At 37.1% G+C, this 19,225-nt stretch overlaps 1 protein-coding gene across 7 annotated transcripts in view; it reads left to right on the forward strand.

Annotated features, from left to right (window-relative positions):
• ROBO1 (roundabout guidance receptor 1) overlaps positions 1-19,225 on the forward strand; it is a 739,670-nt gene that overhangs the window by 652,123 nt on the left and 68,322 nt on the right. For all 7 annotated transcript variants that reach the window (XM_064523274.1, XM_026107996.2, XM_064523237.1 and 4 more), the window contains 2 exons: positions 2,873-3,011; positions 4,291-4,418. In XM_064523274.1, the coding sequence (XP_064379344.1) occupies positions 2,873-3,011; positions 4,291-4,418 (267 nt within the window). The remainder of the gene's footprint in view (positions 1-2,872; positions 3,012-4,290; positions 4,419-19,225) is intronic.

The raw sequence follows: 19,225 nt of genomic DNA on the forward strand, positions 1-19,225 counted from the left end.
GTCCTCTTCACAGTTTTATATGAAGCAGGCTTTTTCTTAATGAGATGAGATCATATACTATCTTAAAATTGCTGAAATCTTACCAACATCCAGCGAGATAGTGCAGTAACTTTTTAGAAGCTAAGAAAGACTTCCTGTGATCTGCTATGTTGTTTCCTTTTTTTGTTGTTTGTTTGTAGATAGACACTTTGAAGCACTTTGGGAGAAATTTATTGTCAAATTGATTTAGAACTTCCAAGCAAAATGTAGAGTTGAAGGCATCTCATGGGTATAGTACTGACACTAGGCTCCTGTTTAATTGTACTGGTTAACTATCCGTCAGGGCACTCTACTGCTAAGCAAAGAATCATAATATAGATTGTTATATAATCAATGTTGGAAAGTATTACTTTAATTCTCCTGCTGAAAACTTTTAAGAGAGATTCATTACAGAGAGATGGCTTGCTTTGCCTTCCTTTTCTACATCTGGTTTTCTCTTCAAATGTATTTCTGATTTTCAGCCTGGAGAAACAAGTAAGGTTTTCTTTTTAAACAGGAAAGTAGAGCTTTGAATGTCTTATCAGTCTATGTCTAGAAGTCTTTAATACACTTTATTCTTTCAGCTCAGGCCTGTCTTAGATCGAGAAGCGTGCTGACTTCGTACATTAATATCATTCAACATAAATCTTCTGTTTATCGTTTGTGGTTATTTGGAAGTTGAACTTTCGCTTTAGGTCTCTACTTTAAATCAGGGGGAGGATTATATGCCGGAAACCATAATATTAGAAAGCTTCAAAGTGATCCTTGCTAAGCTTTCCTTTTATTTACCAAATAATTGTGTGACAGAGATAAGTACTTATACTAGTATCAGTGCTGATTTCCCTCATCCATTTATGTGTTTGAAAAGAGGAGTATGAATGGGCAGACAAAAACTCTTGTTGGACTATTACTCTTCCTTTAGGAAATTGGTCTAAAAACTATATGCCTTTTGTGTTTTTTGGTGTTGCACAGCAGTCTCAGCCTTGCCAGAACAGCCCTTTTTCTCTTTCATAATTTAGTTGAATATTCTTCCCAAAACTGTTTGTACAGTGAAGTTTAATCTGGAATGTTTTGTGCTGCATACAGATTTTATGCTTATTGTACCTACAAGAAAATAGGTGGGGTTAGGATGTTTATATATGTATTTTTTAATTCACAGTTACGTTCATTTCTCTAAGTCACTGTTTTATTTTTCATTTCTTGAAGATACTGCTAGCCTAGGACTGACAGCTTAAAGATCAGCTTGTTATTTCATCTAACATTACTTGCCTAACATTGCAGACACAGGCAAGTTTCCTGTAACACAAGTGTCCAGTTGGTCTGGACATCCTCAAGAAAGAAGGAAGTTCTTTTATAGGGCTTTGATTAGTCCTCACTTCCATTTCAGTCCTTTCTGCACCATTCACTAAGGTTTTTTAGTACTGAAACTCCAAATCTATTTGCAAAGCCAAAGTGATGTTCAGAACCAGCCTTGTCAAACCTAACACAAATATCAGACACAAAGAATATGGGGTTGTCTCTTTATCCTTCTGTCCAGTTCTTTGTTTCTCTAGGAGAAACTTACAGCATGTTTTGGGGTATGCAGTTCCTGATTGTGCCATTGGCTTGAGACTCCTGCAGTTCCAGGGAGATGATATTTCTATCTTTAGTACGTGCAAGTCAAAACGCGCAGCTGTCTTCCAAACTCCCTCAGAGCTTTCACAGCTTTATAGGCAACAAGATCATCTGCCTTAGGCAAAGGAAACTGTAAAGCACACTCCCTTGTTAAACCTTTCCTGTTCTTTTACAGATTATAAAACCTGGACATCCTTTTGTCATCAGATGCTGCTTCTCTAGATGGGTGATCCTTCCTGGAGTATCCCACTAATTGTTAACAACATTTTCTTCCTTGTGCATGTGCAAACCTCATTGCCCTTCAGTCTGGAGTGAAACTCTACTAATATCCCTGCATTATAAAGCTATGGACCCTGTTATTATGTCTAGGTAGTAAAGTGTATTCATGCCCTCCCTGAAATTTCCAACTGGCAGCTGATTTGCCAGAACTACACAGCCTGTACTGAGATCCTATATTGTTTTGGAAAGCCTCGGAAAAAGTATGCAGTAATTAATCTCTCTGATGATGACTCTGGTGAGCCAGGGCTTTGCTCATCCATGCCCTAGAATGTGATTCAGAGATAACAGCAATTTTCAGGAACAAGAATTACAAAGACATTGTGGGGTTTTTTGGCTTGTTTTATTCTCTGTGTGTTAGTGAAAGAAAATGTTCTCTTTCTAATAGAGCATTTGAAATGATTGCCTCATATACGAGTCGCTGGTGACACCTGCAAACACTCTCATAGAGATACTGTGCTGGGCTTAGACTTGGTGTATAGATGCACAGTGGTGTCAAAACGTCCAGTGAGACAGTATGTAGTTTGCGCCTTCTGTCTTTGGAAGCAGCGCAGCAGGTGAGTAATTGTTATTCCAGGGCCTTGCAGCAAGCCTGCTTCTGTTTGAGGACTGGTATGTGTTTAGATTTTCTGCATAAGTAGTGTTTCTTTTAGCTATATTTGATATGATGTTATGTAAGAAGTAAAGAAGCCTCTGTTTGGATCCTGAGCCGCCACTGAGGCTATGTGCCCCCACTGTTGGTGGTTGTAGTGCCAGCCACCTACAGGGCTGTGGACCTTCTGCCGCCAGGCTGAACACTTGTCCTGGGGTCAGCAGCTAGAGGAACAGTGGCAGAATCGCCTCCATCACATTTGTGGAGCTGCTCCTGTTGCCCTAAAAACAGGAAGTCTGGGAAAATCGCAATTCAGGCACGGAACTGCTAGACTTGTAGTTCTAATACCCCTTTTCCTTCCTTTTCTTTTAGAAAGACCATCTTTTGTGAAGAGACCGAGTAATTTGGCTGTAACTGTGGATGACAGCGCTGAGTTTAAATGTGAGGCAAGAGGAGACCCAGTCCCTACAGTAAGATGGAGGAAAGATGATGGAGAATTACCAAAAACAAGGTGCAGTACATGGAGCTATCTTTCTGATAAGATCCAGTTCGGTATATATTGTAGCGTTTTGACATTTGACATCCAACAATTCTTTTGCTTGAGTGGAGGAGGCCAGGCTGATCTAATGAGACATTCCTAATTTCCGTGGTGCTCTATTGCAGTTATAAATTACACTAAAACTCAGGAAGCGCTCGTGCTCAGGCATTTATCCTGAAAACACAGAACAAATACAACAGAAAAAGTACTAAGATCAGTCAGTAATACCCAACATAGATTAATTCTTCAGTTGAAGAGTCTACTGTAATTATTACAACTTTTGAAGAATGCAGGAGAGATAATAAATTAGGTTGCAGCATCAAGAAGTGTATATTGGAATTGCAATTGATATAAAATGTAGTCTGTTAATGTACAAAGCTGCTTGTGGAACATATGTTTTTTGTTATTAAGTCTCCCATTTACTTTTTTTCTGTCCTTGGTCTAATTCAGAGCAAAAAAGTAAAACACCTTATTAAAAAGAAATGCTTTCTGTGATAGATTATTTCTTCATTTTGTTTAAATTCCCAACCATCAGTGAAAAAGCTGTTGGGGGTTTGGAGGGTTGAAAGAAGAAACACTGTAACAATTGGCGTTTGTCATCTAAATCCAGTTTCCTGTTAATCTAGTCTATAGCTTTAATAATAACTATTGCATTTTTAAGAGGAAAATCTACCTTCCTTGAAGAGAAACATATTGACTGCATTATACAAAGAAGAGGAAAAAAGGTGATGAAAGGAGAGGAAATAGTATAAGGCCACATCATTTCTTTAAAAAATAATTGAATGAGTTGTGATTTATCTTGACTTTTAAGCAGTTCTTGAGTTATCTTCTTGAGAACAATGCTTTCTTATTGACCATACTTAACAAATTCATAGATTCAGATGGAAAAATTTTAGGGAGAATAATAAATATTATTAAATTTACGTGTTAAAAGAGTTCTAATAGTAAAAAGTTCTGTTAGAGCTTTATCTGTATTACACCAGTGAACTTCTGTTGATGTCAGTGAAACTGACTCACACATTGCAAATGAAATCAGAATGAGGTTTTCAAATATTTAATGTCTTTTGCTTTGAAAACTTGATTTTTACATTATCAGTTTACAGCATTTTATAAATATTTTTATTTCTCAAGGAAGCATATGAATAGAAATATTTTAAAGCAAAACCACCATATTCCTACACTTTACAGAAATTGTACAAATTTTTGTCTTACTCCTGTAGTAGTCATTATTTATTACTGTGTATATTTAAAGATATGAAATCCGTGATGATCATACCTTGAAAATCCGGAAAGTCATGGCAGGAGACATGGGCTCATATACTTGTGTTGCAGAGAATATGGTTGGAAAAGCCGAAGCATCAGCAACTCTAACAGTTCAAGGTAAGAATGTTTCTTTATCTAATACTCTAACCCAGAATAAAAAAAATGGATTTTTTATGCAGTGACATTATTGTAACAATAAGTAACTGTGCAGGGTTGTAAAAGAAACCATGTGGAAATACAGTTTTGGTTTGAGTAGTATTCTTAAGAAACAATTATTTCAGATTCAGCTTTTTTTTGTAAGTGATCTTTACAGTACTGGGATGGGGAAGTAAATACATTTTGAACTTAGGTGTGATTAGAATCATGTTGCTTACAATTTTTGTATCTGAAAGCCTAACAGAAAGAAGAAACTAGTGTTGCCAAACCACATTGCTCTAACTTGAAAAGAAAGACTTATAAGTTCAAGTATCTGCTGATTTTTTTCAATTCAATTTAGTAAAGAAGCAGTGTATGATAAATTTGTGTGTGTATATCTTTTAATACACTAACCCAGACCACTGGCATTTCTGTTGCCTTTTCATTGCAAAAGCATATCACAGTACTACTGTTTCTTTGTAAGATAAAAATTCAGTGGAACTCAGTGAACTAATATGTATAAAAATTCTTCATTGCCTTTATATACACAATCCAGATGTTCACCATTCAGATAATCCCTCTCTTCCTTTCCTGGCTAGCAGACAGGCAATGATGTCATACCAATGCTTTTTTGCTAAGCGCTGATGTTCCTTCTGTCGTTTTCTCTGCTCAGTGGGAATTAGTCATTATGGAGTTCTGGGGAAGTATAGGTTTAGAAGTATTTTATTTAGCAATAGGCCCCTATTCTGACACATTTACTGTAACAGGAAAGATCTTGTCCTTAACCTGCTCAGCTTTTTCCAGTGCCTGACACAAAGAACATTTGGTGTCCTTAACATCTGTAGCTGTTAGAAAAATAGGGGAAGGAATTCTTTTGTTGAAGTTCTCATAAAACCAAGCACTTCGAGATATGCTGTTTTGTTAGTCGTCATGCTGTTTATGCATCAAAACTGATACCTTATGTTTGCAAAATAATCAGCTTTTATGCTCTTTTTTTAGAATAAAAGATTAACACATGAAAAATAAACACCATTTATTCAGAAGAAAAAGACTGAACTATTTTAAAATCAGTGATTTGTTCTGGAGAACACTTCTTACATCAACTGTTAATGTTGAAACCCAAATTAAAATGTTAGCATTAAGGAAACTTGTTTTATGACTGGCTGAGCAGTTACATTTCTGAAACTAAGATACTGGTAGCCCTAATCCTTCATAGTCTTATTTTCATAGTAAGCAAACACAGTCATGTAGTCCCATTTAGGTTAACGGTGCTACACAGATATAAAAAGACGTAAGTATGTAGATATCAGAGGTCTAGAGTGAAATCTTCTGAATTTGGGTAAAACAACAGTAATTTTAGCAACAGCCTCATAACGTAAGTCTTGATTCAGCAGAGCACTTCAGCATGTGCCTAGTTTCATTTCTGCTTTTACAAAGCATGTAAAAAAACCACCATGCTTTAACCAGGGTTAATTCATGAGACTGAGAGACATGCTTTCAGGGAGTCCTGTGTTTGAGTTGTTCTCTAAATCAACACCCATGTGGAGGAGGGGAGAACCTGTCCAAGGCTTGGGATAACTGGCAGCATTTTGATATGTTTCATGCCATTTTATAATGGATATTTTTTAACTTTGAAAATGTACTGCAGCAGCTCATTATCTCCTGGGGTTGTCAGCTTTGGAATGTAGGAATATATTCAGGGTATAGAATTAGACTTTACCAGGCTTAAAGATGTTCACTACATTAAGTGAAGGATCATCGAATGAAGGCTTCGTGCTCAAAAGATGAATTCCCAATAGTCCTAACACTGTCTTGTTGAACTTCAGTCTCTCAGCACTTGCCTATACAATTGGTGATATCTTGATTCTGAGAAAAATTCTACTTTTTGAAATTTTATATTTGACATTTCATTGCAAAGAAGGATATGGGAGGACACCAGGCTTTTTTTAATTGAGTTGTTCTTTCTAGTATTTGGTAGATTAGAAATAAATAGCAGTATTAGTTTATTTCAAGCACTATTAGTGTATTTCAGAGCAGCTTTTTATGTAAGATATTAGTCACCGGTGTGGATTAGTTCCTTTGGGCGTTTTTTGTAATTTTTTTGTTTTTGTTTTTTAATTGAGAAATATATTGAGATAGGAAATATGCAATTAAAAAATCCTTATTAAAAGTCATCACTATACTGGTACTGCTATCTTTTCTGTAATTTTTTGTAAGTACTTGTATTACACAATAGATATTTAGGTTGTAACAGCTTTGTTCTGTGGATGTTATTATGCGATAATTTGTCTCCCTATGAGAATGGATTACCTTCTGAGCCATTTTTCTGTACTAATGTGCTCATAGAATGGATTGATGTGAGAAATTGTAATGTCTGGGGCTAAGTTGTATTTTGTGATGTAGTAAATTATGATTAAATCTTATTTATTAGAATATTTATTATTTATTATTATTTATTAGAATATTAGAATATTATTTATTAGAATATTCAGGATAGCTAGGTTTATGGAAAAAAGTAAAAAAGGACTGTACTAGAAAAAATGCTTTCCATTCAGATTTTGATCACATTTTTCCTTTCCTTTTCCTTCTCTTCTCTCCTTTTCCTTTCCTCCTCTTCCTCTCCTTCTCTATCTCTTCCTTCCCTTTCCTTCTTGTTTAAAACACACCCAATTTTTTCTAAAGGGTCAGCTTATTGACTATGCTACATTTTGAGAGAGAGATTTGATCTTGTTTTTTCACTGCTGAAATGACATTGATCTGACAGTGTTCACAGACACACATCTCATTGAGGAAAATATTTTTTTTAATATGAAGAGTATTTTCTCAGGTTGAGTTAGGGAATGGAAATGACAAGTCTTTCTGTGCTTTTGGTGAGGCCTAAGGATTAAAAAATAAGGGTGCATTCTGTTTTGCCAGAGTTATTTCTGTTACATATTTGTAAATAGAGGGTTATATTACAAACTACAGCCTCAAAGAGTTAGGTCTGCCACCATGTAGATTCATTAAATTCAGCAAAAGATGAAAAGATCCTCCCCTTTTCTATCCGTATCTCAGGGAGAGGCTGTGGTGGTTTCATGCCAGACTACTGTCCAAAGAAAGAATACAAGAATTAGTAATGGTAACCCCAGAAGAAGTACATCTGTATTAGGAAAGGAGCAGTCATAATTTGTAAGTGTCTATACAGTCAAATTGCTGTACTGACTGAAACGCGACATACAACAATAGGTTGATGAAATATGGTGAACTGATAACCTAGTGTCTCAACAGAGAGCTAGCCTGCATCTAGCTGTCTTATTAGCTTTAGCTCAGCACTGACCGTACTCCATCTAGCAGACATCGAATTGTAGAAGACATGTCCAACAGTGCTCCATATCTCAGGAACACCGCACAATGCTGCATCTAAGCTATTGGCACTTCTGCGTACAAACTCTGTCTCTATCTGTGGAATGGAGAATCATCAGCTTGGATAATTCAGCTATTCAATAATTGCATATTTGGATGCTAACTGTAGAAAATACAAATGATAGGCAGGTATATCAATTTCATTTTAACGTTCTTTTTGCTCATGACACTCAGCGTTACAGATTTTGTTTTGTGCTGATTATTGGAAGCAATATTTCCCTCTCTTCAGGCTCCAAACTTGGGGATTTATAAGTGTTTCCTCTCTTTAGGTGATGTGCAGCTGCAGTATTACTATTGCAATTTCACTTATGTTCCTAAACTAAACTTCAGATTCTCTATTGGCCTGGAAATCTGAACGCTTCACTTAGTCCTTTACTGTTACAACTTAAAAGCATTTCTGTCCTTTCAAACTGTTTGTCAAGTTAACTTATTTTCTCCCTAGAAAATTAAATAACAAAAATTTAATCCTGCTGTTGCTTGCATCTTGCTAAAATCAGAATGTCTCAGTTCACTGTTTTCATTTTGTAGCAATGTGTAGCACATTGTAGCACATCTAGAAGCTTTACTAATACATGTGGAAGAGTTTCATTCAGGAGATGACTAACTATTAAAGAAATACCTCAGTCAATAGGAACTGCTAAGAAACAGTCCAGAGTGCAATATGTTATATTTTACCAATCTGTAGTAAGTAGCTGATGTGCTCCAGCAGACGAAAATGATGGCAGAAAGTGTACATCTGGGCCCACCCCAGCTCTCTGTTGCTGTAGCCCTAAGCAAGTTAGGTGTATTTATGGTGGATGTATTTAATATATGTGCAAGATGCTTTTCATGTGTTCTTGGAGATTTCTAATATGTGTTTTGCTTAGCTTGATATCTTGAAGCAGGGCTGCAAATATGATAGTATTGTATACAATTTTACTGAAGCCCATATTCCTAGGACATATACAAAATTATCAAAAATACATGCCTCAGAACTCAAGTTGTAAAAAGCCTTGGCTTTACCATTGATGGAAGTCGTAGTAGGACTTCTTCTAAAACCTGCAAATTTCACATTTAATCATGAAGGCCTTTCTAAGTCAGTCTAACAACCAAAGGTTTTGCAAATTTTCCCCTACTTCCATTTGCTTCGCTCCCATTTACAGTACTTAATTAAGCTTTTTTTAGCATCTAAGTTTATATTTGTTTTATGATTTATGCTGAAGCAAGTTTTCCTCTCTGATACAACTGGAAATTGTGGTTCTAGTGGAAGCCTTACTAGGCAGTTGGCCAAGAAGCATTGCAGCAATGACAGTGTAGTTGCTTCTCAGCAGGAGCTGAAAGAGAAACAGGTTAAGCCGGTCAGCTGACGAGGACTTCACAAGAATAATACCAAGACTGCCACTGCTGGGGACTGCCTGTCGGTCCCCAACAGGATGGTGGTAAACAACAATCCTCAAACTTCTTTAACTTCTTTTCCTCAGACAGTAACTCTGGAGAAGCTCCCAATACCTGTTAAAATTCCCTGCACATACACATGCAGCAGCAGTAACTGGACGGTGAATTGTAAAATTTGGCATTCAAAGGTACTGAAGACATTCAGTGTTATTGTTTTGGCAGGAAAAAAGAAGAATTCCTCTGGAAATGACTCTGGCAAATTCATATTTTACAGCAGTGATCTTTGATAACAAGGAGTTTTTGGCTTATGATGCCATTACGTTTAGGGTTAGCAGAGATTATGTGTAAGGCTGATGGTGACCAGAATGTTCAATAAATGGCTGCTGGCTGTGATTTTGCTGCACTGGTCAACTAACAAAGAATTTTAATCCAAAAAGGCGGCACATGCTTAAGGTCTGGAATTTCCTCCTCTTTCCACCCCGTCTTGGTACTAAGTAGCCTCAAGGCATGCTATAAGAGCCATCTATCTGATTGGGCTTCTGGGCGGGGATGAGAATACCACCCTGAATGAAAAGGAATGGGATTTGCTCTTTTATCTGCCAGATTTTATATACATTTTCCACTGTGTCAGACTGCTGGTACACATTATAGCTGGCTGTAAATATAATAGCTTTATGGTATCCGAGCTACATACATTAAAACAACAAGGAGAAAATGCAAATTTTCATGAAATTAAAAAAATACTATTCAAATATATGGTGGTTACAGTGTTCGGATATATGGTATATGTTACAGTGAAGGCCTCACTGGATCATGCGTGAATTTAAACTCACTAATTTTAGAACCAGGATCCAGATTTAAATCTGAACTTGTCTGTGTGGTTTCCCTATATGTCAATATGTGTCCTTTTGAAAGAACTGGTTTTAGGTCATATTCTGTCTTCAGTCTCCATGAGAGAGAGAGGAAGAATATATGTGACTGTTCCTATGATCTTCAGGAGTTCTTAATTAATAAACTTGTGGCAGGATAAATGAGGGAAGCCACTTCTTGTGATTTGTGTAGCTTAAGGAAACAGCCCTTCCCCCTTAATGACTGCTGTAAACTATGACAGCACTTGAGATTTCTATCAATGATCTGAGGAGTTTGACTGCCACCTATTTCTGGTGAATGAATATAAATCTCTAAAGTTAATCAGAGGAACAATATATGAGGAAACTGTGTGAAGATGAGATTAGTGCCCTGAAGGTGCTTGTTCTACTGATGTGAGTGATGAACACTAAGATTCCTGAAGCATTGCTAAAATACAGGTAAAAGAAGGAATCAATAAATATTTTGGTGACATAAAAAAGATAAAGTGATTTACAGTTACTTCAAATTCATGTAAAATTTTAATATATAGCTGCTTCTATGGTTTTTAACTGAAGTTTTAATTTTTTATGTAGCATCTCATGACACTGACAGCAATTGCTTACAGGGAAATAATGCTGAAAAAGTTTGGAGATCCCTTACTGCAATTTAGTACTTTGAAAGAAGGAGGTGAGACAGATTTTTCTCAGTAAGTAGAACAGCAAAGGCCAAATAATTTGGAGAAATAGTGCTATGAAAATATGTTGAAGCCAGACGCTTTCTCCTGCTGAAAAAGTTTTATTTGCTGTAAAGTTCCTAAAAATGATACCTTTTAATCACTCACTGCAGAGAATTTAAGAAAATAGATTTTATAAAATACTTCTGCACTCAATTAAAATATAGCAAAGAAAATTTGAAGACTCTTTTCCAGTGCCTGCAATTTCCTAAGCCCTGTGGCCAGGGAAAAATCAATTCCTTTTGTGGCAGGCATTACTGTTGCAGACTGTATTTTGTGGCTGTTATTCTGAAGATAACATTTCAATAATTTTGCCATTGGAATAAGACAAAGTAGAATTTTACTGCAAGTTGTTGTGTGGGGATTTTAGTTTCTATGTGTAAAATTAAACAGAGTGCAAGGAATAATAACTTTCATTGGTTGGTTAATTTGTTTAAAAAAAGTGCCTGTGCTCTATGTTCATTTTGAAATAAACTTAGGCTATATTAAATTATGCTGGACGTGCTTAAAATGGTAACCCAAGCTTTTTTTTGCCTTCTTTCTAACCGATAGTTAATTTTCGTATAGACTATGTAGTGATTATCACTAAAAAAACAGATACGCTGAAGGTTATCTATCTATTTGGTTTGATATGAAAATTAGAAGTATCCTTCTAATGCAGTGTTGTTAATGTTCCTTGTAAAGTATAAAAAGAAGGTTAATAACTTTTGCTCTCAAACCTAACAAAATACAAACTTGCCTTAATCTAAAGAAATACACTCCCTTATTTTTCTTAGATTACATGCATCATTAAAATCAGTCATCTCTGTGAATTAATTGTTGACAAAAAAGGCTGAATTTTAATAACAGACAGTGCATTCAAACATTATTTTGATAAGCTGTTTTGGGTACAGCTTGTGACTATGAATTGTTTTGATTGAACACTAAAACATTTTATTGTTAGGTGCTGAGTAACACTCAAGGACAAATACTGGTAATAAAGTACCTTACAGTCTTCATATGCCAGCTGTGTCACCTAGCAGGCTCAATGTCAGGATTTTCCAGTGCAAGAAAAGACTTGCTTCTTCAGGTTAAAATGCTAAATAAGAAGTATGTCCACAGTAGTTTCTGCAGCAGATATCTGCTTGCTCCTCTTATCCCTATGACCACACATGAAATCCTAAAGTTTGGGATCAGATATGTTTTCATTTGATGATGGAAAAGGATGAGAGGATTAAAGAACAAAAAAGCAGGCAAAGCTGCCTGGATGGAGATCAGGCACAGCGCTGCATGCCACCTTCTCATGAACGTCCCAGGCTCACTAAACACACAGTGAAGGGAATTCTGCCCCTTGCCTGCTTCAGGGAGGGAGCAGGAAGGAGGTCCCTTGGCACTTGCATTTCCCTCTGTTCAATAGCCGCTCTCTCTTTTGACACAGTTAAGGTAGTGTACTGATACTTGGGTCTCCCTGTGCAGAGCGGGAAGTCACCTCAGAGTCATGCGGTGGTCCAGTTTTCCACCAGCAATGTCTGATGGCCTTTCCTCTACCTCTTCCTCCAGAGTTACTGAGTGCTCAGATCTTGTCAGATTTTTCCCCCCAAAGAATATAATTAGCCTAATTAAAGGTATTAACTCAAAACTCTTTTTGCTAATATCTCTAGACTATCATAGCTGCAGCAAGACTACCAACAGTTTATATAGTGTTACAGTCTTTTGGCAAAAATGAACCATTGCCTGATAGAGCTCACTGTATGAAGGACAGGCTGAGTGTTTTGCTATGTCCCAGATTTTTTTTTTTTTTCAAATTGAGTTCGTTTCCCTAAGCAGCTTGTTCCCTTTTCTACCTGCATCACCATAAAAATTCCCAGGCCTGATGGCTAATTCCATCTTAGATGTAATTCTTAGATGTTTGTGGTTGTTTGCTACCTGAAATTAAAAGTTGTTAAAATGTCATGGTTACCTTGTAGATAACACAATCACAAAAGTAAATTCAGGTATTAGCTTGCCACAGGGAGACTTGAGTTGTGTGTCTGTGTGTGTGTTTCGGGGGTAGGGAGGACATAACTATCAAGCAAAAGTACAGATTTCTTTTGAAATAGTATCCGTTTCACTCAACAGTATTCCTTACTGAGGATTGCATGTCACAAATAACATTTTACAATAATGAAAAGTTACTTCATTGTAGAGATTTATGGTCCTTCCATTTTTCATGTGTGTTTGGTATCCATTTATCATTGGGCTTTGGCTGCTTTTCACAAATATCTTTAACTTATTAGAAAATGGTTGCTATGGATTTTAAATACTTTTTTCCAAATATAAAACTGTGCTATCGTAAACATCTGAGAAAAAAATCAGACTCCATTGCCTTTTCAGCTCTACTATCCTCTTCCTAAGTCAAAAAATGCAGTAGGAAGCTCCTAATAAATGTTCAAATAGTATCCAGGTATCATAATCTTCTTGTATTATAGCTCATTTATAGCTCATTATAGCTTATTTAAAGTTTGTCTATCTTTTTTCACTCTTTTAAAAGACTTTAGTATAAATATTTGTAGTCACAATTAGTTATATTGCAACAATGCCCAAAATTACCTAGGTTCTTTTTAAACAGAGGAGAAGACAATTTTTCTCTGAAAAATAAAGCCTGTGAACCAGAATTCTCGAGTTTGTTGCGTTACTCCAGGTTTTAAATAGATAGAGTTAGACCAGTCTCAAGTAAGCTCACTAAATTGTTTTTAGCTTATAGGATGGTTTAGGAGGACCACGTCTTGCAAGGATGGAGGGTGGGGAAGTGAACTTCTAGAAAAACTTAAATCCTTCCTTTCTTCTCAGCCCCCCCATTTCAGCTTTCTCCCTGTCACCTCAAGGCATGACTCTAGGACTTATAAACATTTTAAACTGAGAGTGCTACATGTATTGACCTGAGAAGTGCCACCTTTTAAAACCACACTGCAAAGTCTATTTCCACATTTTAGGTTTTACTGTAAAAATCTTCCTAATTCACTCCGGCAGAAGGAGAGATTATGGACTTTAGTATTTTGTAGTTGGTATCAGCCAGATTATATAAAAGTCAAAAAATCTCAAGTGAGTACATTTTTCACACCATTCTCCCACAAATTTTTGCAGCAGGTTCTTCCCCACACCCCTCCACACACACTCACTCGTGTAGCCCTCCTTGTCTTAAATACTGAAATGTTTGAAAGGGAGATTTGTTGCTGTGCTGTGAAGCAGGTATTGTTATAATATAGTTGCACAACTGATAGACGGTTGAGATACAGTCAGATGTTACTGCCCAGCCCCATCAAGTAAATTTAGGAGAAAAACCTCTTGGTCCTAATTAAATCTCAGAATGGCCAGAAATTCATTAGGAATTAAAATACCCTTTTGATAGCTCCTGAAAGCAAAATAGCCCACAAGCAGAAGGGTTTGGCTAGTGCCTACATCTTGTGCTGTTTATCAGCACAGGATGGGGTTTAAGCCCCTGAAGAGAGTTAAGCAGCTTAGTGACATTTTGACACTGTTAATAAAAGTGACAAACCCCTTGTTGCACCCACTGCAGAGCTGAGGACAGATACATTTCTGCTTGCTGCAATAGAGAAAATAGTTGATTTTGAACATTTGGCAATTTAGTTTGATCTCTAAAATTGGTTCTGGAATTGATGTTGTTAAACTGCCATGCAGTTTATTTTATGACATACATTTTTACGTATATGTTGTAATGACATAGCCTCACATGTGCCTCTGCCCTGATACATGTACCCACTCTAAATGTAATTACATTTTCAAGGCTTCATTTACACTGTCAGCACTAAGGAGCAGTGCTTGCCTTTTCCCTCCTCAGACCACTTTCTTCTAGCCCGCATTAACTCTCCAGAATACACATGGTCATCTGCCCTTTCTCTTCTGGGTACCAAGCCACCAGGCCAAATCCAGCCTGCCAGTTGCATGCTGTGTGCTGAATTTGAGTGAATAAGTCCTGCCCTGCTCAGTGCGAGTGAGCATCTTGCTGATGTGGCTCCCAGGTCCCCAGCCAGACTGCAGCTGCCTCGTGGCCGCTGGCTCAGATGCAGCACGATAAATGCACAGTCCATGAATGCTGTAACATGGCTCTTTCAGGCAGGGCACAGCCTCTCACCAGCCCACTTCTGCATTAGGGCCCAACACATGACAAATCTTCACTACTCAGACTCCTTATTGAGGAGTGAATGTGGTCAATTATAGATAAAATATTAGAAAAAAATGAATCAATAAACTTGGCGTGAGGTATGTTGGGGAACCCGGCAGCTAACTGATATTGAGATTTTCCATAATTAGCCCTTCTGTGTGTGAAACTGAAACTTTGTGTCAGTTTTTTCCTATCAGAACTGTTTTTCCTGATATTCAGCCAACTGCTTGCTTTCTGAATTTCTTTCTCTTGCTTCTAGTACTACTACAGAAAATAATTCATCTGTTTTTCTTCTTACAACAGTTTTAGATTTCTGTCATCTTCCTTTTCATCAGGTGCATTTTGAAATTAGCATGGTCACTTATTCCTATAAATGTAAGATGGATTATCTGATATCTCAGCAGCAATCTGAAATAATAGAGTTTTTCCGGTTGCCATAAATGTAATTAATTATGGTCACTTCCTTGCTGAAGCTTGGAATTACAAGTCATCACTTTTGATTTGAAGCATTAAAAAGCATATATAAACATTTTGGCTGAACTATATATTTGTGGCATACTTGGAGCCAGGCTGTTAGACCTTTCCTCAGAAGTTTTTACTGTAGAAAATCATATTTGATGCCCAGGGGCTCTATGTACTGTATGAGCATTCATGGTGAGGAAGGGTATCCCAGTATGGTCTTCTATGAATGTGAATTTTAGCAGAAAATCTGTGAAAATATAAATTACTTATATGTGTATCCAGATATCAAGAAGTGACAGCTGAGAATACATAGAGACCAAAGAATGAGGGTGAGAAAGGATACCGTAGTTCTTCTATAATGTACCTGGTATTATTTTCCCATAATTTTCCCAGGCTGTCGCCTGCAGACAGATGAGTGGCAGGATTTATATTTTCTCAGAAGTAGACATTTTGGCCTTTGTTTATTTCTCTGTAGAAGGTGATACTTTCTACAAATGACTGCAAAGAAAAGTGCATCTCAAGGATATTGGAGGTTTCAGATTGCTTTGATAAGAACAAAATTGCCTACAAATCATTGGAAGGGAAATGGAAGACGGCACATTGCCTTAAACTGTTTGCAGAACAGAAAAAAGAAATCTGGTAGTTGCTGTGCAGAAAGGCTTTGAGTGGTCCTTTTTCAGATATTTATGCCTGCAGGATTTAAGGTATGGTTTTATAAGTAAAAAGTGGTTAATTAGATTTCAGAATTTAGCAGGTTCAGCAATGAAAGGTATTTATGACCAGAAGAGGCTGGCAGCTTTTTAGCTATTGTTAAAAAAAGAGTAAAAATCTTCAGAATGTCTTTTTTTTTTTTTTTAAGAGCAAGCAATCAGAGTTTGACCAGTTTGCTAAGCATATTCAAACTCTAACATTTCCTCTGCATGTAATTCTGCTACCCAAATTTTCTGTACTTTGTTCAGCCACTTATAAACACCTGAGGATTCAAAAAGTTTCAGCCATTCTGGAAAACTGCAGTGTTTCCTTCCAGAGAGCATAGCTATCTCTGTGCTATCTCCGTTGCTAGCTCTAGAGTTTCCTCTCTGTCTAGTCTCTAACTGGCCAGCTACATCTTAAATGCCTGCTCCCAGAGCTCTGCTGTCTCCTCCAGCACACACAAGCAAGTAGCCTCAAACTCGCGTCCCATCGCCTCTCAGTTTGTGTTTCTACAGGCATAGCCAACGTCTGGTCATGTTTCACTTGAACTAAGATTAATGTGACACAAAATAATTGAAAGTGATATGAAATTTCGCTGTGACTGGCATATCCTAGGTTTATCATAAGCCCAAGGATTTATATGAAAACTAAGATGTTGTGTAGAAATGTTGGCCTGGGGATTGCCATTGTTTGATTTCTCTGGCGTAGCATTATATTGTCTTCATTCCTGTATATCAGCCTCTATCTGCTCTAAGGGTGTCAGGCAGTCCTTGAAGACATAAAGCTATTTGTTCAAATAAACAAAAATAAAATGTACAGAGCTTAAATCAAATGTATTCAACTTGTGTCAGCTGAATAGCAAGATACAGGCTGAGAGCCTGAAAGATATTAATAAATAGGAATAGTCATAATAATAATTAATGACTATTTAATAAGCAGAATAAAATACTGTTTAGTAATTAAATACTACCTTGAACCTCCAGATCACAAAAGCACTTTATTATTACTATTGAATGAAAATTTCTATCGTTTTACTGTTTCTTTTTGAGGTAGATAATTATTACCACAGCTTTCAAGAATGAGGTATGTGAAGACTGTAGCTTCTTCAGTATCAGGGTAAAGAATAGGCCCAAGTCTATAATATTGGTTCTAGATATTAACCAACAGATCACGTATAGAGAAACAGTAGATCTATGTTTGCATTCACCTTTGTGGGAGGAATTACAAAATGTGTTACCTAGCAGTATACATATGGTATGTCGAGGTCTCAGACGTGCATGTCCTGTAAAGACAGGCTGAGGGAACGGGGTTGTTCAGTCTGGAGGAGAGATGGCTTTGGGAGACCTAACAGCTGCCCCCAGTGCCTATGGGGAGGTCGTCACAAAGACAGCCAGGCTCTTCACAGCAGTGCACGGACAGGAGACGACAGGTGTAAGCTGAAACAAAATAAGTTCGGATTGGATATAAGGGGAAATTTCTTCACTGGGTGGACAGTCAGGCAGTGGAGCAGGTGGCCCGAAGAGGTTGTGCAGTCTTTGTCCTTGGAGGTTTTCAAGATTCAACTGGATAAAGTCCTGAGCAACCTGGTCTGACCTCACACCTGAGCCCACTCGAACAGGAGCTTGGACTAGAGACCTGCCGAGGTCCCTTTCGACCTGAACTGTCCTATGAGCCTGTGATCCTACATCTGTCAAGTACAGTAGTTGCTCCACTAACATCTTGCAACTATACCAGCCTGTAGTTTGGGTCCTGAAATTACAAATTGATACTCCTGAGAGTAGATTTAATGAGACAATTAGTTGCAGTGAGGTGGATAGGATTGCTCTCACGAATAAGGTATTAGAAGATCATGCACTAATCTAGAAACCACTTTTTTTTTGTTTTTTGTTCAGTGACTGGACATGTGTCTTCCTTGATAAATCTCACACGTTGAGGATATTATTTTAAACACAAAAATATTATTTTTTTGTTATTTGTGGTTTCACATGGTGCTTCACTATCTTTACAAACAGGTTATTCCCCCTAATTGCCATATGAAAAGCTGTGATAAACACAGGGGAAATTAATTTCCTTAATAATTGTGAGCAAAGTGCTGTCAAATAAAATATGTAATAATGGAGGAAAAATGATTCACTTTCCAGTTTTAGTAATCTTAAGTATCAATAGCATGTAAATTAAACCAAGAAGGTAGTGTGGCTTTGTTGTTGTTGTTGTTATAAACCACACAATGCCCCTCTGACAGACCTGTTTATAATTTTCTATAAAATTTCACCCTTTGCTCTCACCACAAATGTGATGCCCTGTTTCTATAGGGATTTATTTTCATGCATCAGTATCCCCTGTGTTTTTACAGGTGGGCAAAAACTGCATTTGCTAGACAGGGTTATATTTGACATACAATAACAAAACCTTCTGGTAAAAAGAAAGGTGGAAATTTAGCACTTACAAGTTAATTCAATTTGTGGTAATGTAATTGAGCAACCAAGACAGATTCCTATCTGTTGGAAATTTCAAGTGAACTTTCAGCAGAGGACTTGCAGGCAGATTTGCATAGTTACCAAGAAGACTTAACTTTTCTCCTGTAGGCACTTTTTAAGCAATGGACAATTGGTAATTTAGAGTTACATCCACTGTGCAAGAATTTCAGTTCATCAGAGTACCCTATTATTTCTCTTATCAGCCTATTTGGTCTAGAATATGAATTGTTTTCTATGGAGAAGCATTTCAAATTCCAGAACAGGGCAGACTGTAATTGCAAGTATTCTAGACCCCAGGTTTAGTAGAGAGCTTTGCAGTTAAAAAGGAGTGCTTATTGTGTAATATACTTCCATATGATGAAGAGAGTGGGTAGGAGCTGAGTCTTGGAGATGAGGAATGTATTTCCCTCAAAAATTCTTGTATATCATTTCTTGACCGCTCCCTTTGTAAATCCTAGATTTGCCAGGATAGATAATCCGAGCAGAATAATACGTACTGGTGCTTTCTTTGAGAAACACTGAACCCACACCTTTAAAGCAGGCTGCCATCCATACAGAATCCTTCCTTAAAATTGAAAATCTTTAAAATACTGTCAGTTCGACTTCCTCTGTTTGGGATTGTTTCATAAAAAAGTCTCCATTAACATCAAAAGTGAAT

Source organism: Dromaius novaehollandiae, chromosome 1 (genome assembly GCF_036370855.1).
Source record: "Dromaius novaehollandiae isolate bDroNov1 chromosome 1, bDroNov1.hap1, whole genome shotgun sequence".
Taxonomy (NCBI): domain Eukaryota; kingdom Metazoa; phylum Chordata; class Aves; order Casuariiformes; family Dromaiidae; genus Dromaius; species Dromaius novaehollandiae.